This window comes from Oncorhynchus masou, chromosome 30, assembly GCF_036934945.1.
Source record: "Oncorhynchus masou masou isolate Uvic2021 chromosome 30, UVic_Omas_1.1, whole genome shotgun sequence".
In the NCBI taxonomy this organism is placed as follows: Eukaryota; Metazoa; Chordata; class Actinopteri; order Salmoniformes; family Salmonidae; genus Oncorhynchus; species Oncorhynchus masou.
In genome coordinates this window covers 62,055,586-62,074,340 of record NC_088241.1, presented here as the reverse complement: position 1 = coordinate 62,074,340, position 18,755 = coordinate 62,055,586, and the positions used below count along the sequence as shown (strand labels likewise).

Genomic DNA, 18,755 nt, shown 5'->3' with positions numbered 1-18,755 from the left:
CTGGACTTCCTGACGGTCCACCTCCAGATGGTAAGTGTAGGCAATAACACATCTGCTACACTGATCCTCAACACGGGGGTCCCTCAGGGATCCATGCTTAGTCCCCTCCTGTACTCTCTGTTCACCCATGCACTAACGCAACACCATCATTAACTTTGCAGACGAGACAACAGGACATGCCTGATCACCGACAGAAATGAGACAGCCTATAGGGATGAGGTCAGAGACCTGGCCTTGTGGTGCCACGACAACAACCTCTCCCTCAACGTTATCAAGACAAAGGAGATGATCGTGGACTACAGGAAAAGCACGCCCCCATTCTCATCAATTGGGCTGTAGTGGAGCAGGTTGAGAGCTTCAAGTTCCTTTGTGTCCACATCAAACTATTATTTTTCAAACACACCAAGACAGTCATGAAGAGGGCACGACACCTATATCCCCCCAGGAGACTGAAAAGGTTTGGCATGGGTCCTCGGATCATCAAAAAGTTCTACAACTGCACTATCAAGAACATCCTGACTGGTTGCATCACCGCCTGGTATGGCAACTGCTCGGCCTCCGACTGCATGGTGCTGCAGGGGGTAGTGCATACGGCCCAGTACATCACCAAGCATTTTATTTTGTTTTTTTTTCTCAATTTTGTGGTATCCAGTTGGTAGTTACAGTCTTGTCTCATCGCTTCAACTCCCGTATGGACTCGGTCAAGGCAAAGGTCGAAACCCGTGAGTCCTTCGAAAAATGACCCAACCAAGCCGCACTGCTTCTTGACACAATGCCTGCCGGCCAAATCCTCTCCTAACCTGGACGACGCTGGGCCAATAGCATCGCCCCATGGGTCTCCCGGTTGCGGCCGGCTGCGACAGAGCCTGGACTCGAACCAGGATCTCTCGTAGCACAGCTGCAATGCATTGCCTTAGACCACTATGCCACTCGGGAGAACCCCAAAAGGCTTCTTAACAGCTTCTACCGCCATAAGACTGCTGAACAGCTAATCAAATGGCTACTCTGACTATTTGCATTGCTCCCCTTTTATTTATGCTGTTTATTATCTACTCATAGTCACTTCACCCCTACCTCCTTCTACATATCACCTCAATTACCTTGACTAAAGTGTACCCACGCACATTGACTCGGTACAGGTACCCCCTGTATATAGCCACGTTATTGTTATTTTATTGTTGCTCTTTTAGTTGTTTACTCTTATTTTCCTTAAAACAGCATTGTTGGTTAAGGGCTTGAAAGTTTCACAGTTATGTCTCCTGTATTCAGCACATGTGAAAAAATAACATTTGATTTGATGTTAAGTATCAAGTACTACAGTATGTCGTGTGTACCAAAAGTATTGGGACTGTGTCATTTATTTAACTTTTTCATCTCTGAAATCCAGCACTTTGGATTTGAAATGATGCAATGACTTTGAGGTTAAAGTGCAGACTATCAACTTTCATTTCAGGGTATTTTTTACCTTTATTTTTTTACCTTTATTTAACCAGGCATGTACTGGGCCGTATGCACTACCCCCTGCAGGCGGTGATGTTCTTGATAGTGCAGTTGTAGAACTTTTTGATGCCAAACCTTTTCAGTCTCCTGGGGGGATATAGGTGTTGTCGTGCCCTCTTCATGACTGTCTTGGTGTGTAAAGAACAAATTCTTATTTTCAATGACGGCCTAGGAACAGTGGGTTAACTGCCTGTTCAGGGGCAGAACGACAGATTTGTACCTTGTCGGCTCGGGGGTTTGAACTTGCAACCTTCCGGTTACTAGTCCAACGCTCTAACCACTAGGCTACGCTGCCGCCCCATTCTCATCCATATCGGGTGAACCGGTTAGAGATTACAACATTGTCCCCCTATTTTAGGACACCAAAAGTATTGGGACAAATTCACTTATGTGTATTAATTAAGAACCTCAATTTGACAAAAGCTGTATCCCATCCAGACATGACCGTCGGGGAGGTACACCTTGCCCTGAAGGTTGATGGCTCCCTCCTGTGGCTCCCAGCCCACCATGCTCTTCCTGGCAGATAGAAGTGATGTAATGAAAGAGGAAGTGGATGCAGGAGAAATGGAGGAGTGTGTGATAATCCATCAGCTACAATTAGAGTTACTCTGTTTCTGGCAAAGTCTGTTTTTGATGTTGAAAGACAATGTCAGAACCGGGAATCTTTTACTGAACTCAAATTTAACTAAGCAAGTTGGATGGATTTTGGTTTCTGATTTACCTACATTAAAAAAAAATCGGCAGTTCCAGAGTCTGCCGGAGACCTGGAACTCCACGTGGGTCGTGCGCGCTGGGACCACCAGGTTAGGGTGGCCGCGGCCACGCGGTGTGGAGCGTTTGTATGGTCTGTGCAGAGAGGAGAGAACAGGGATAGATAGACACATAGTTGGCAGGCTACAGAAGAGGCTACGCTAATGCAAAGGAGATTGGAATGACAAGTGGACTACACGTCTCGAATGTTCAGAAAGTAAGCTTACGTAGCAAGAATCTTATTGACTAAAATGATTGAAATGATACAGTACTGCTGGAGTAGGCTAGCTGGCAGTAGCTGCGATGTTGACACTACACTAATCAAGTCGTTCCGTCGAGTGTAATAGTTTCTACAGTGCTGCTATTCGGGGGCTAGCTGGCTAGCTAGCAGTGTTGATTGCGTTACGTTACGTTAAAAGAACGACAGTAGTTGGCTAGCTAACCTAGAAAATCGCTCTAGACTACACAATTGTCTTAGATACAAAGACGGCTATGTAGCTAGCTAGCTACGATCAAACAAATCAAACCGTTGTACTGTAATGAAGTGAAATGAAAATGTGATACTACCTGTGGAGCGAAGCGAAATGTTGACCGGGTAGTTGAAATTCTATTCGGTAGAGGTTGGCTAGCTGTTGGCTAGCTAGCTAGCAGCATCTCCTATGTTAAGGACGACAAATAGCTGGCTAGCTAACCTCGGTAAATTAAGATAATCACTCTAAGTCTACACACTCTAAACTACACAATTATCTTGGATACGAAGACAGCGAAGACAACTATGTAGCTAGCTAACACTACACTAATCGAGTCGTTCAGTTGAGTGTAATAGTTTCTACAGTGCTGGTGGACAGTGGACGTTAGCTAGCTGCTTAGCTAGCTGCTGGGCAGATAGCAGTGTAGACTACGTTAGGACGACGAAATACGATAATTACGATAATTACGCAATTATCTTTGATACAAAGACGGCTATGTAGCTAGCTAAGAAGAAATTGCTAAGATTAGACAAATCAAACCGTTGTACTATAATGAAATGTAATGAAAAATGTAGTGAAAAGTTATACTACCTGCCGAAGTGTCGATGCGACCGCTCGCTCCAACCGGAACCATTTCTCTCTCGTTCTCTCTCACTTATTTTGCATATTTTTGATACTGATACTGAATGTTATCAGATAATCAACCAAAAGCTGATATTAGATAAATGAAACATGAGTGAACAAGAAACACAAAAAGGACGTACTTATTTCATTAATTTCTTAAACAACGTTATGCAACACCCAATGTCCCTGTTTAAAAAAGTAATTGCCCCCTTACACTCAATAACTGGTTGGTCCTCCTTCAGCTGAAATGACTCCAACCAAATGCTTCCTGTAGTTGTTGATCAGTCTCTCATGTTGCTGTGGAGGAATTTTGTCCCACTCTCATGCAGAACTGATTTAACTCAGTGACATTTGTGGGTTTTCAAGCATGAACTGTCACAATGTCTCATTTGGGATTAGGTCTGGACTTTGACTAGGCCATTCCAAAACTTTTAATTTGATCTTGGACTAAATCCACCGGTCTCTATATATGGTACTCCCCAGAAGAAGCAATCCTCCATAAGAATTAATAGAATTATACAGTATTTAAATCAAATGTTTCATGGACTATATTACATGTATTTAAGTTTTTTTGTTGTAGAAGGGGAAGGTAAAGTTAGTACTCTTTTAAGAAAATACTTAAATATCTTTACATGTTTATTTATTTTATTTGTTAAGTTCAGGTGATATAAAAAGTATGAGCTGGAGCACACCCAGAGAAAATGACTTATTGTAGAGGTGCTGACTAACGGTGAATACACTGTAAGCTATAAAAACAAAGAGAGTTGCACACTCTATATATATATATATATATAAACTCCCAGTAATTTATTAAGGAAAACACCAACGTTTCGGCATCATTGTTCCTTCTTCAGGGTAAAGTCATGAATGCTTGAACCAGGTTATGTAGACAAACAGTGCAATTAGTGCAACAATGACAATCATAAGGGGTGTTTCACAATTATGAGGTTAATTAGAGTGAATTGAGTGAAACTGTTAATAGACAATAGTTTACATCATATTGAATATATTAGCCTATTGTTATCATTAAAATTAGCATAAGATTAGCATTTACATACATTCTTGTTTAATTTAATTTCACATGTATTTAATTGTTTCCAATTTTATAAAATGTTGTTACATGTAATCTTTTGGTTCATCCATAATGCATAATAAGCATCATCAACAGGGGGAACATATTGGTTGTACGCTGATAAACTGTAGAAAGAATACATTAATTTAAAAGACTTCTTCATCAAACTAATTGTTCATAAGAAAGGCCTGAGATCAAAGTCAATATTAAGACAGTAGGGGTCAATGTATTAAATACCTCCTCTCCTTGGTTGGCCAACATGCTCAATGTGTGTGTATATGTATATGCGTGTGTTTTTGAGTGAGGAGATGGGATGGTCAGCTTCAACAAAGTGAGCTGCTACTGTATAGTCAGTGTTATTACACCTGATTGAGCTGCGGTGGTTGTCATGCACTGACCTTAGAGAGCTTTTTATGTCTCTATTTTGGTTTTGTTAGGGTGTGATTTGGGTGGGAAAATTCTATGTTCCTTTCTCTATGTTTTGTATTTCTTTGTTTTGACCGGGTAAGGTTCTCAATCAGGGACAGCTGACTATCGTTGTCTCTGATTGGGAACCATACTTAGTTAGCTTTTTCCCTCCTATATTTTGTGGGTAATTGTTTTCTGTTTAGTGTTTTCTGCACCTGACAGGACTGTTTCGGTTTGCACTTTGGTCTTTTTGTTTCAGTGTTCAGTGAAATAAAGGTCATGAACACTTACCACGCTGCTCTTTGGTCCGATTCCTCCTCATCAGACGACGACACACGTTACAGTGGTCAGCTATGCATTGTTTTAATTGTCTTTTCGGTTGTACTACGTAGGTTTTTCCACATGAACATGTGATGAGACAGATTACTATCTTTATCTTGCAAGAGATGAGACCCCGAACAGGGATGTTTCCACCTGTATGTGTGTGTCTGAAGAAGGATGTTAATGTAGTGCTATTGCACTGTGAGCATGAGCCACATTAGTATTTCCAATTTGGATTGTGTGTCAAGAGTGTCTGACTGGGCTCAGGGGGCATGTCAGATCTCACTAAGCTATCCTCAATATTACGACCACACTTATAGACCACCAGTGGGGGATCCTTGAAGAGCTTTGCCATTCTATAGTCTGACTGCAGAATATGCCAGTGCTTCTTCAGGATTGCTTTCATTTTCTCTGAACACTTGGTGTACTTAGTGCAAAATATTTGTTTTTATTCTTTGGTTAAGTTTTTAGCATTTCCTCTCTTGGTTTCTGAGATATTTTCATCGTTGCAGCATCAAGAGTTTTTTTCCATGTCGCCTCTGAATTTAAATGTATTTTTCATTTTCTTAGCATTGCTGTTAAAATCTGACTGTTGGCCACAGATTTGTTTAACCCTGCATAACTGGCTGTATGGTCGACCATTCCTGAGGGGAAGGGGATGCATACTATCCCCACGTAGCAGGGTATTGAGGTATGTTGACTTTGTGTACAAGTCTGTATGTTATGCATAACTTTTAACAAGGCACACCTGTTAATTGAAATGCATTCCAGGTGACTACCTCATGAAGCTGGTTAAGAGAATACCAAGAGTATGCAAGGCTGTCATCAAGGCAATGGGTGGCTAATTTGAAGAATCTCAAATATAACATATATTTTGATTTAACACTTTTGGTTACTACATGATTCCATATTTGTTATTTCATAATTTTGATGTTTTCAATATTATTCTACAATGTAGACAATAGTAAAAGAGAGAACCCTTGAGTAGGTGTGTCTAAACTTTTGACTGTATATAATTAGTAGAAAATTATACTACTTGCTTTTGAAAATGCAAATAATTTTGTTCACTTATAAGGAATAGGAAGTACATCACATGCCATTGTCCAACTTGAATTGCAACACTTCAGTTTGTCAGAACTCACTATGGGTGTGATATCATCTCCTTTTCTGTGATCGCTTTTCAAGATCGTAAGACAAGTGTCGACTTCTTCACTATCTTTTCATTTTAATGTTAAGACTCACTGAACTGTTATTACTGGTAATGATTTGAAATGCTGCTGCTGTTGGTTCATGTTATAGCTTCACAACTGAAAGCCATACACTGCGTTCAGAAAGTATTCAGACCCCTTTCCTTTTTCCACATTTTGTTACTTTAGTCTCATTGTAAAATACATTCAATTATTGTTCCTTATCCATCCACACACAATACCCCATAATGACAAATAATTTCTAAAAAATGTTTTTTGTTATTATGGGGTATTGTGTGTAGATTGAGGGGAGAGAACAATTTCATCCATTTTCTAACAACATAACAACAAGGGGAGAAAAGTCAAGAGGTCTGAATCATTTCCGAATGCACTGTACGCATTTAAGGTTCAATGTAATACATTCGAGTAATTTAGCAGAGACACTCTTATCCAGAACGACATACAGTTGGTGCATTCATCTTATGATAGTCAGGTGAGACAACCGCATTACATTCATAGTAAGTACACTCAAGCAGGTATCAGCAAAGTCAGAGCTAGTGTGTGTGTGTGTCTGTGTGTGTGTGTGTGTTTGGGGGGGGGGGGGGGGTCAAGTGCAGATGTTGGTTCACAAAAGGCTTTTTTGAGGTTGGGCTGTGAAAAGGGGGGGGGGGGGTGCTGTGGGATTATTTAAAATGCCCTGAAGGGGTAGGGTTTCTGATGTTTTCGCAAGATGGGCAGGTAGCTTCAGGGGGAAGCTGGTTCCAGCATTGGGGTGCCAGGACAGAAAAGAGCTTGGACAGCCTGAGCGGGAGCTGCCCTCCTGTAGGGGTGGGAGAATGGAGTGCTCGGGTGTTGGGTTTGAGCCTGAAGGTAAGGAGGGGCAGTGTGTTGATTTACTAAATGTGTGTATGTTTGTACTGTTTCAGGTGATCAGTAGTGTGTGAGTTCTCACATGGCTTGTCCTGAGAACATGTTTTTTCTCATTGTCCTCTTTATATCAGGTGAGTCTTACACACAACAACAACTAGTTATGAATCAGACAGAGGAATAAGTACAAGGGATGATGTTTCATACTATGAGCTGTATTCCCATCTGTCTCAATGTATAGAAAAGCATAGTTTAATCGTCTGGATTCAAACATTGTGTTCCAGATATGTTCATGATCCAGTTTAGGGCTTGGAGTCGTGACATCAGGAATCACCTGCACATTGAAATGAGTTCATATGTTTTTGCTGCAGAGAGAGTTACTGTACTGAAAAGATCATATTACACACAGAAGTGTGTATTTTGTAAGTGGTTCCTCAAATTGTTCCACATAGTTGGGGGCAAAGGAACATAGGAAAAAGGAAAAACTGACTCAAAGATGAAGCAGCTATTGGATAATACCAATTTAGTGAGTTTCAAGATGCAATCATTGGCTGGAGAAACGGTAGGGTCTCTCTACTGAAGGAAGTGTTGCAGGTCACAAAATATAATTTAAGTCTGCATTAAGGTGTCTGTAATAGAATATACTTGTCTAAAACAAATATAGACATTAATAAATGCATTTCTATAGCTTCCAACATCTGTTTTACACTGGAGGAGGAGTAACAAGATGGCTGTGCAGTTGCCTCCAAACAGAGGCCCCTGTCTGTCATCTAGGGTTAATACACATCATTGGACTGAACTGAAAAGACATCAGAACCTCCCTGATGTTGTCCTTTATGTTGCAGGTGTTTTAGTCTGTTTTGGTCAACGAGATTTGATCACCACAATGCCAGATAAACTGGATGTACTGACTGGCTCCTGTGTGCAAATCCCATGTTCATTTGATATTCCTGACCAACATAAGGATACATTTAACAGCGCAATACTACCCTCTGGTGTGTGGATTAAAGAAAACTCAAACTTTCGTGAGCGTCCGGACAGAGTGATATTCAACAGTAGTAAGTTGGTCAACAGATATCAAGGGGAGATAACTGGAAACATGTCCCAGATGAACTGCACCACAGTCTTCTTCAATGTAACCACCAATTACACTAATAAATACTTCTTCAGGATTGAGAGTCAACCATTCCGTGCAACAGATCCAGATAAGTCTGTTGAAATAGATGTCAGTGGTAAGAGACAATTTATCTTTTAACCAACAATTTTTTTCCAGTTTAGATTCCTTGCATCAAAGATAAAAGTTGAATTCCTTGCATCAAAGATAAAACAAGTGGACAGTTGAACTATGTGTAAAATATATTTATCTACAATATATTACAGATTTTCCTTACAGTCCAAACCTTACTGTCTCAGGTGAGGTGAAGGAAGGGACCCCTGTCAGTTTGAACTGCTCTGCTTTCGCTCCCTGTCCTGAACACCCCCCTGAGCTGACATGGACCCTCCCAACACAGTTCACAACTGAGAACCAACTGCAGGAGAATCCAGACCAAACCAAATCAGTTTTCTCCACGGTGACCTTCACTCCGTCATACCTTCATCATGAGAAGAACATCACTTGTACTGCAGTCTACCCAGTAGGGACAAGCAACAAGACAGCTGAACGTAACATGATCCTTAACGTTTACATTTACATTTAAGTCATTTAGCAGACGCTCTTATCCAGAGCGACTTACAAATTGGTGCATTCACCTTCTGACATCCAGTGGAACAGCCACTTTACAATAGTGCATCTAAATCATTTAGGGGGGGGTGAGAAGGATTACATTATCCTATCCTAGGTATTCCTTGAAGAGGTGGGGTTTCAGGTGTCTCCGGAAGGTGGTGATTGACTCCGCTGTCCTGGCGTCGTGAGGGAGTTTGTTCCACCATTGGGGGGCCAGAGCAGCGAACAGTTTTGACTGGGCTGAGCGGGAACTGTACTTCCTCAGTGGTAGGGAGGCGAGCAGGCCAGAGGTGGATGAACGCAGTGCCCTTGTTTGGGTGTAGGGCCTGATCAGAGCCTGGAGGTACTGCGGTGCCGTTCCCCTCACAGCTCCGTAGGCAAGCACCATGGTCTTGTAGCGGATGCGAGCTTCAACTGGAAGCCAGTGGAGAGAGCGGAGGAGCGGGGTGACTTGAGAGAACTTGGGAAGGTTGAACACCAGACGGGCTGCGGCGTTCTGGATGAGTTGTAGGGTTTAATGGCACAGGCAGGGAGCCCAGCCAACAGCGAGTTGCAGTAATCCAGACGGGAGATGACAAGTGCCTGGATTAGGACCTGCGCCGCTTCCTGTGTGAGGCAGGGTCGTACTCTGCGGATGTTGTAGAGCATGAACCTACAGGAACGGGCCACCGCCATGATGTTAGTTGAGAACGACAGGGTGTTGTCCAGGATCACGCCAAGGTTCTTAGCGCTCTGGGAGGAGGACACAATGGAGTTGTCAACCGTGATGTCGAGATCATGGAACGGGCAGTCCTTCCCCGGGAGGAAGAGCAGCACCGTCTTGCCGAGGTTCAGCTTGAGGTGGTGATCCGTCATCCACACTGATATGTCTGCCAGACATGCAGAGATGCGATTCGCCACCTGGTCATCAGAAGGGGGAAAGGAGAAGATTAATTGTGTGTCGTCTGCATAGCAATGATAGGAGAGACCATGTGAGGTTATGACAGAGCCATGTGACTTGGTGGAATTCCTTGCATCAAAGATAAAACAAGTGAACAGTTGAACTATTAGTGTAAAATATATTTATCTACAATGTATTACAGATTTTCCTTACAGTCCCAACCTTACTGTCTCAGGTGAGGTGAAGGAAGGGACCCCTGTCAGTTTGAACTGCTCTGCTTTCGCTCCTTTTCCTGAACACCCCCCTGAGCTGACATGGACCCTCCCAACACAGTTCACAATTTAGAACCAACTGCAGGAGAATCCAGAACAAACCAAATCAGTTCTCTCCACGGTGACCTTCACTCCGTCATACCTTCATCATGAGAAGAACATCACTTGTACTGCAGTCTACCCAGTAGGGACAAGCAACAAGACAGCTGAACATAACATGATGCTTAACGTTTCATGTAAGATTTAGTAACCGGTTCCAGTAGAATAGATAATTCTATCATGTTTTCACTGATGATTCTAATAGAGTGGTTTTGATGAGACTATTCAATATACCATATCCACATACATTGTAAATGAACCCCTCTCCCCCAGTCTCTCCTAAGGACACCTCGGCCTCCATCAGTCCAGCTGATTCAGTATCAGTGGGCAGCTGTGTTAATCTGACCTGCAGCAGTAAGCCAACCCTCCTGTGACAAACGTCACCTGGTTCCAGATCAGTGAGGGTGAAACAACACAGGTAGCATCTGGACTGAGTTACACCCTCAATGTGACTGTTGGTGATGGAGGACTATACTACTGTGAAGCAAGAAATAGTCAAGGCTGTGGGAAGTCAAATGAAGTGCAGCTGGCTATAAAAGGTAAAATGGGCACGAAGGACACAATCGTAGGTTAGATATACAATATATATTTAAAAGTATGTGGACACCCCTTCAAATGCGTGGATTCAGCTATTAAAGCCTCACATGTTGCTGACAGGTGTTTAAAATCAAACACACAGCTATGCAACTCCGTAGACAAACATTGGCAGTAGGATGGCAACATTCACTACCGAGTTACAAACTGCCTTTGGAAGCAATGGCAGCACCAGAACTGTTTGATGAGGGCTTCATGAAATGGGTTTCCATGGCTGAACAGCTGCACACAAGCCTAAGATCACTATGTGCAGTGCCAAGAATCAGCTGCAGTTGTCAGGACCCGGTTTTGAACCTGGGTCTCCGGAGTGAGAAACAGTCACTTAACCAACTGAGCCACGAATAGTCAGCAGAACCCAGAAGATGAGGCAGACACAGCAGTACTTAAGACTGTGTATTTAATAAAGAAAAAATCCTTAAATACAAAAAATGGCAAATCCAAAAGGTGGTAGGAAAAGCACAAAAAGGCCTCAAAAGAAACTCACAAAAAATAAACAAAAACAAAAAAACAGAATACCACAAGAGCGTCACCCGGAATCGACAAGAGTACACAGAACACTAGGGCAGGGTGCTAACATACAAACACAGAGCACAGAACTGAGGGAAACTAAGGGTTTAAATACAATTAGAGGAAACGAGGCACAGGTGCAAATAATAATGGGGATCAAGGGAAAAACATAAGGACAAAAAGCACAATGGGGGCATCTACTGACCAAAACCCGGAACAACCCTGGCCAAATCCTGACAGAATCCCCCTAGGAACGGCTCCTGACGTTCCTACCAGCTCTCTCAGGGTGGAGGACCCTGAACTGACGAATGAGGTCAGGGTCCAGGATGTCTTTGGCAGGAACCCAGGAGCGCTCCTCAGGACCGTAGCCTTCCCAGTCCACCAGATACTGCCAGGACCGCTGCACCCGGCGGGAATACAGTATCCGGTGGACGGTATAAGCCGGCTGGCCTCCAATGACACGAGGCGGAGGGGGAGGTCTGTCTGCCGGGACAAGGGGAGAAAAAACAACAGGTTTTAACAATGAAACATGAAATGTGGGATTAATCTTAAGGGATCTGGGTAAGTGTAGGCGATAAGAAACTGGGTTAACTCTCCTGGCAACCTTGAAGGGACCGATGTATTTTGGGACAGCTTGCGAGACTCCACCCGTAGAGGTAAGTCTCTTGTGGAGAGCCAGACTCTCTGGCCGGGGCGCAGGGTAGGCCCGGGACGGCGACGTCTGTTGGCTTGTTGTTGATACCTCTGTGAGGAACGCATAAGATTAAGATGGGTCTTCCTCCACATAAGCCGACAGCGTCTGACGAACTTCAAGGCTGAAGGCACTCTGACTTCTGCCTCCTGGTCCGGGAACAATGGAGGAGCATAGCCAAACTGACACTCGTGCGGGGACATACCAGTGGAGGAGGAGCGCAATGTGTTGTGCGCGTATTCGGCCCAAACAATAAAGGATGACCATGTGGACGGGTTGTCACGAGTCATACATCGGAGGGTGGTTTCCAGCTCTTGATTCATCCTCTCTGTTTGGCCGTTGGACTCCGGATGGTACCCAGAAGATAGACTGGCAGAAGCCCCCATGAGTTGGCAGAAGGCCTTCCAAAACCTTAAGGCGAACTGGGGACCTCTGTCAGAAACCACATCTTGAGGAATGCCGAAGACTCGGAACACATGATTAATTACCAACTCAGCCGTTTCCTTGGCAGAAGGTAACTTAGTCAGAGGGACGAACCTGGCCGCCTTTGAAAACCTGTCGATTATGACTAGGATAGTAGTATTGCCATGGGATGGAGGAAGTCCAGTAATAAAGTCCAATGAGATATGGGACCAGGGTCTGTGGGGAACAGGTAAAGGGTGAAGGAGTCCTTGAGGGCGGAGGTGAGAAGATTTGCCCTGGCAGCACACGGGGCAGGCATTGACAAAAGTGGCAACGTCTTCTCTTATGGTAGGCCACCAGAACTTACGCTGGATGAACTCCAAGGTGCGACCTACGCCCGGATGACAGGTGAGGCGAGAGGAGTGCCCCCACAGAAAGACCTGAGTCCTCACTGCCTTGGGGACAAACAACCGATTGGCAGGGCCTCCTTTCGGGTCCGGTTCGCTAGCTTGAGCACGTCTCACGGTATCCTCAACTTGCCACGAGATCGGAGCCACAATCTTAGCAGCAGGAAGGACAGGCATGTCCGTGTCATCTCGAATGGCAGGAGCGTAGACTCGGGACAGGGCATCCGGTTTGAGATTCTTCGACCCGGGCCGATAGGTGAGGATAAACTGGAATCGATTGAAGAAAAGAGACCATCTAGCTTGTCTAGAGTTCAATCGCTTCGCCTGCTGGATATACTCCAGATTTTTGTGGTCCGTAAGCACTTGAAACGGGTGAGAAGCCCCCTCGAGCCAGTGTCTCCATTCCTTCAATGCCATCTTTACCGCTAGGAGTTCACGATCCCCACATCGTAGTTCCTCTCAGTCGGGGTAAGCCGGTGTGAGAAGAAAGCGCACGGATGAAGCTTCTTGTCTTCACCCCTCTGAGACAGGACAGCTCCAACACCAACCTCTGATGCGTCTACCTCCACCACAAATGGTTCATCCGTAGTCGGTAGTATCAGGATGGGAGCAGAGAGGACGCGCTGCTTGAGTCCTTGGAAGGCCGTCTCAGCTTCTCTTCCCCACAAAAACCTTGCATTGCCACCTTTGGTTAAAGCTGAGAGAGGAGCTGCCACCAAACTGAAGTTCTTGATGAACTTGTGGTAAAAGTTTGTGAAGCCCAGGAAACGCTGAACATCCTTAACGGATTTGGGGGTGGGCCAATCCGCTACCGCCCCTACCTTCCTAGGGTCCATTTGGACTCGACCGGGTTCCACTACAAATCCCAGGAATTGTACTCAGGATGAATGGAATTCACATTTTTCCGGCTTAACGTACAGATGGCTGTCTAGGAGGTGTTTGAGTACTTGTCTGACATGCTGAGTGTGTTCTTGAAGGGAGCTCGAAAAGATGAGGATGTCATCCAAGTAAACGAACACAAATATGTTAAGCATATCCCTAAGCACATCGTTTATGAGCGCTTGGAACACCGCTGGGGCGTTGGTCAGGCCGAAGGGCATCACCAAGTATTCATAGTGACCAGTAGGCGTGTTGAAAGCGGTCTTCCACTCGTCACCAGGTCTGATCCGCACAAGATGGTATGCGTTCCGCAGGTCAAGCTTAGTGAAAACAACTGCTTCCTGGAGCAGCTCGAAGGCTGTGGCCATAAGGGGTAGCGGGTAACGGTTACGGACGGTTATGGCATTGAGTCCCCGGTAGTCGATGCAAGGACGTAATCCACCGTCTTTCTTGGCCACAAAGAAAAACCCTGCTCCCGCCGGGGAGGTGGATGGACGCATGAGGCCTGCTTCCAGAGCGTCCTTGATGTAGGTATCCATAGCAGCTCGTTCGGGTGGAGATAGGGAAAGATCCGACCCCTGGGGGGCAAGTGCCCGGAAACAGGTCGATGGGGCAATCGTAAGGTCTATGGGGTGGTAGCATGGTGGCCCTCTGTTTGCTAAACACCAGTTTGAGGTCATGGTAACACTCGGGAACTCGGGTCAGGTCGATGGATTCTAAAGACTCGGGAGTAGAACTCGGGGAATTCTGGAAAATACAAGTAGCTTGGCACGTAGGACCCCACTGCTTGATAGTGCCCACAGACCAGTCGATGTGAGGGTTATGGCTGTGAAGCCAGGGGTATCCAAGGACGAGAGGGAACTCGGAACAGGAGATCAAATGAAAGTTCATCAATTCCTGGTGTTGTGAAACTGAAAGTCGCAAGGTGGTAGTGACATGAGTGACAAGTCCAGATCCCAAAGGGCTTCCATCCAATGTAGTAACCCTCATGGGGTCACTTAGAGGTTCAGAGGGAACGCCATTCTCCTTCGCCCAGACACCATCCATGAAGTTACCTGCGGCTCCAGAGTCTACCAAGGCTTGAAGGTGAAGCTTGTGGTTGTCCCAGGAGAGGGTGACTGGAATGAGCAGACGGGAGTTGGACGGATGGGAGGAGGTTATGTTTCCCGTTACAGTTCCCCCCGGTCTGTACGGGACAGAGCGTTTCCCTGGAGCCCGGGACACGTGGAACGGAAATGGCCCGGTTTGCCGCAATATAGACAGCGTCGCTCCCTCATCCGGCGGTCTCTCTCAGCCTGGGAGATGCGTCCAATCTGCATGGGTTCCGGTGGAGCCAGCGATGATAAAGGTGGGGACTCGGAGCTGGGACTGATAGGGGCTAGAGGTCTACGGTTGAGTTCTCTCTCTCTCAGAAGCTGGTCAATGCGTGAGGCCAACTTGATCAGGGACTCGAGATTGTCCGGTGGTTCCCGAGTGGCCAGTTCATCTTGGATAATGTCGGAAAGGCCTTTCAGAAAGCACACCGTGAGCGCCTCGTTGTTCCAGCCACTCGCTGCTGCCACCGTGCGGAACTGGATGGTATAGTCCGTCACGCTGCGGCAACCTTGATGGAGAGTCAGGAGCTGTTTGGCTGAGTCAGAACCACTGCTTGGGCCTTGAAACACTCGTTTGAATTCCTCAGCAAAGGCAGAGTAGCTGGCACAGCAGGAACTATGGGCATCCCACACAGCAGTAGCCCAGGCCAGGGCTTTTTCCGACAGCAGGGTGATGATATATGCGATCTTAGACCGGTCGGTGGGAAACGATGAGGGTTGCAGCTCAAAGGAGAGAGAACATTGAGTGAGAAACCCTTTACAAGCACTTGGATCACCTGAGAACCGTTGGGGAGGTGGAAGACGAGGTTCAGCCAGGGGGTTAACTGCCATGGGTACGTGAACCTGAGGTACTGGGACGGGAACTGTTGCCGGGGTAAGTCGATCAGATATTTGCTTAATGGAAGTCAGCATCTCCGACAGAAGATGAGAATGTCTAGCCATTAAGGCCTCTTGCTGAACCAGGGCGGCTTCGTGGCGTTGGACAGTCTCCTGGTGGTGGGACAGCGTGGCAAAAAGGTCCTGGGAACTGGCTGCCTCTGGGTTCATTTTGGCTCTGTGTTTCTGTCAGGACCCGGTTTCGAACCTGGGTCTCCGGAGTGAGAAACAGTCACTTAACCAACTGAGCCACGAATAGTCAGCAGAACCCAGAAGATGAGGCAGACACAGCAGTACTTAAGACGGTGTATTTAATAAAGAAAAAATCCTTAAATACAAAAAATGGCAAATCCAAAAGGTGGTAGGAAAAGCACAAAAAGGCCTCAAAAGAAACTCACAAAAAATAAACAAAAACAAAAAAACAGAATACCACAAGAGCGTCACCCGGAATCGACAAGAGTACACAAAACACTAGGGCAGGGTGCTAACATACAAACACAGAGCACAGAACTGAGGGAAACTAAGGGTTTAAATACAATTAGAGGAAACGAGGCACAGGTGCAAATAATAATGGGGATCAAGGGAAAAACATAAGGACAAAAAGCACAATGGGGGCATCTACTGACCAAAACCCGGAACAACCCTGGCCAAATCCTGACAGCAGTGGTGTAAAGCTCACTGCCATTGTACTCTGGAGAAGTGGAAATCTGTTCTCTGGCATGTTGAATATACGATTCACCATCTGGCAGTCCGGCGGACGAATCTGGGTTTTGACGGATTCCAGGTGAACACTACCTGCACCAAAGCATAGTGCCAACTGTAAAGTGTGGTGGATGAGGAATAATGGTCTGGGGCTGTTTTTCATGGTTTGGGCTGGGCCCCTTAGTTCCAGTGAAGGGAATTCTTAACGCTACAGCATACAATGACATTCTATATTCCATATTAATGCCCATGATTTTGGAATGAGATGTTCGACGACCAGGTGTCCACATACTTTTGGTCAGGGAGTGTACTTGAGAGATCTTTTTGTGAGAATTGACCATAATATGTGCTGTATTTTTAGGGCAAAAAGAGCCAAAAAACCCAATGGTGTTTGGGGTTGCAGCAGGAACTCTGGGGGCCATTTTGCTTATCAGCCTGATCAGTCTTTTTGTATGGTAAGAACTATTCCTGGTATCAACGCAAAACCATTTTATTTCTGCTGTGTTTGTGCTTTTGCATATGGAAACCCTCTCAGTGCATTCAGAATACCTTTCTAAATGTCTTCCAGGAGGAGAAACTTGAGGCTCCACGATGGACTAAACACATTCCAAAACATGCATCCTGTTTGCAATAAGGCACTAAAGTAAAACTGCAAAACAATTGTCAAAATAAATGTACTGTATTGTGACGGACCTGAATTTGTCTGAACCGTCTCAGTGCAGCTCCTTCCAATAGGGCGCTTTCCCTTTAATTCCCAATTAAATAGCCAGCATCAGCTGCGCAAAAGGGGGGTTGTGATGGAGACGTGAATGAGGATGTGTTCAACCCTCAGTTCCCGACGCTTTTCTATTCTGTTGTTTTGTTGCCGTTAAACGTGTGTTTTGTAGTCTAATAGAGTTTACCCAGGGTCGGATCCACTCTTTGCGTCCGTGGACTACACCTCTCCGTTCTTCGTGGCCTTTCTCCGCTGGAGATCTATTGGCGGATTGGATTGTCTGACTGACCGACTGACTACCACCTTTTTGTATACGGTATTTCATTTGTTTTGATGTCATGTATACTGTGATGATTTATGTAGTTAGTTGTAGTTGAGGACTTAGTAAGAGTTGATACGCTTTAAAGTTCTGTGGTAAAATAATTGTTATATTGATTGTATGATTAATACTGGGTTTACGCTACACATGAATGAACGGACAAACATTGCGTGACTAAGGTCACGGGAGTTCCCTGAACTCCTTTACCGGGCTGGACTCTTTTTAAGCCCGAGGTACAGGACATTTCTAGAAGAACCAGAACTCATTGTGATATAATAATATGTGTGTAATCATTGATGTTGCTAATACAACCCACGCAAAATAATGTAGTTGTTTTTGAAGTTCTTTCCAATGTTTTAAGGGTTTATGAAAAGTTTATTTCCATCCTGACTTTTGCACAAGTCCTTTGTATTGGTGTAGACTTGACGGACCAGATGGGACTCATTCCCTCCCAAACTAAAAGGAGAAACCAATGTTTTCTCTGGTAGGCACAACCTACCTGGCACCCCTATAAATAATAACCTCAAGTCAAAACCGTTACATAAAAATGTATGTGGACATGGCCTCCATTAGGCACAACTCCTTACACAGAGTTTCTCTGGTATCCACTTCTGTTCAAGACCAACAAACCAAGTACCAGACTCATAAGATGGGCTCTACGGTTGCAAGAGTTCACCTTTGCAGTAGAATACAGGAAAGGAAAATACAACACTGTTCCAGATGCCTTGTCCAGAGCTCCTGCTTGTGATAACGGTGGCCCTCATCTTACATGTGCTACTGTCCGGAATGCAAAGGGTTATATTTGGGGCAAATCCAACACAACACATCACTGAGTACCACTCTTCATATTTTTAAGCATGGTGATGGCTGCACCATGTTATGGCCGTCTAGCAATGATCAACAACCAACTTGACAGGGTTTGAATCATTTTTTGAAGAATAATGTACACATATTGTACAATCCAGGAATGCTCTTACAGACTTACCCAGAAAGACTCACAGCTGTAATCACTGCCAAATGTGATTCTAACATGCGTCAATTAGATATTTCTGTATTTTAATTTTCAATTCATCTGCAAACATTTCTAAAAACGTATTTTATCTTTGTTATTAAGGGGTATTGAGTGTAGAGGAGTGAGAAGATACATATTTTCACTTTGTTATTAAGGGGTATTGTGTATAGAGGGGTGAGAAAATACATATTTTTAATATTTTTTATTTGAGGTTGTAACACACCAATGTTTAAGTCAAGAGGTATGAATACTTCCTGGGGGCACTGAGTACACCAAACATTAATTGAGGTGCACCCCTTTTGTCTCCAGAACAGCCTCAATTCATCAGGGCAGGGACTCTACAAGGTGTCCAAAGTGTTCCAAGGGGATGAAGGCCCATTATGA

The 18,755-nt window shown here is 44.8% G+C and overlaps 1 protein-coding gene and 1 long non-coding RNA gene across 2 annotated transcripts in view; both read left to right on the top strand.

Moving 5' to 3' along the window:
- Positions 1-6,248: 6,248 nt before the first annotated feature.
- LOC135522915 (B-cell receptor CD22-like) overlaps positions 6,249-18,755 on the top strand; it is a 42,054-nt gene continuing 29,547 nt past the window's right edge. Inside the window, exons 1-2 of the mRNA XM_064949614.1 lie at positions 6,249-6,338; positions 7,259-7,333. Coding sequence (XP_064805686.1) covers positions 7,285-7,333 — 49 coding nt within the window. The 5' untranslated portion in view covers positions 6,249-6,338; positions 7,259-7,284. The remainder of the gene's footprint in view (positions 6,339-7,258; positions 7,334-18,755) is intronic.
- LOC135522916 (uncharacterized) lies at positions 10,155-16,923 on the top strand. The gene is made up of 4 exons (XR_010452741.1): positions 10,155-10,310; positions 10,447-10,712; positions 16,687-16,780; positions 16,894-16,923. It is a non-coding gene; the product is annotated as an uncharacterized LOC135522916 (long non-coding RNA).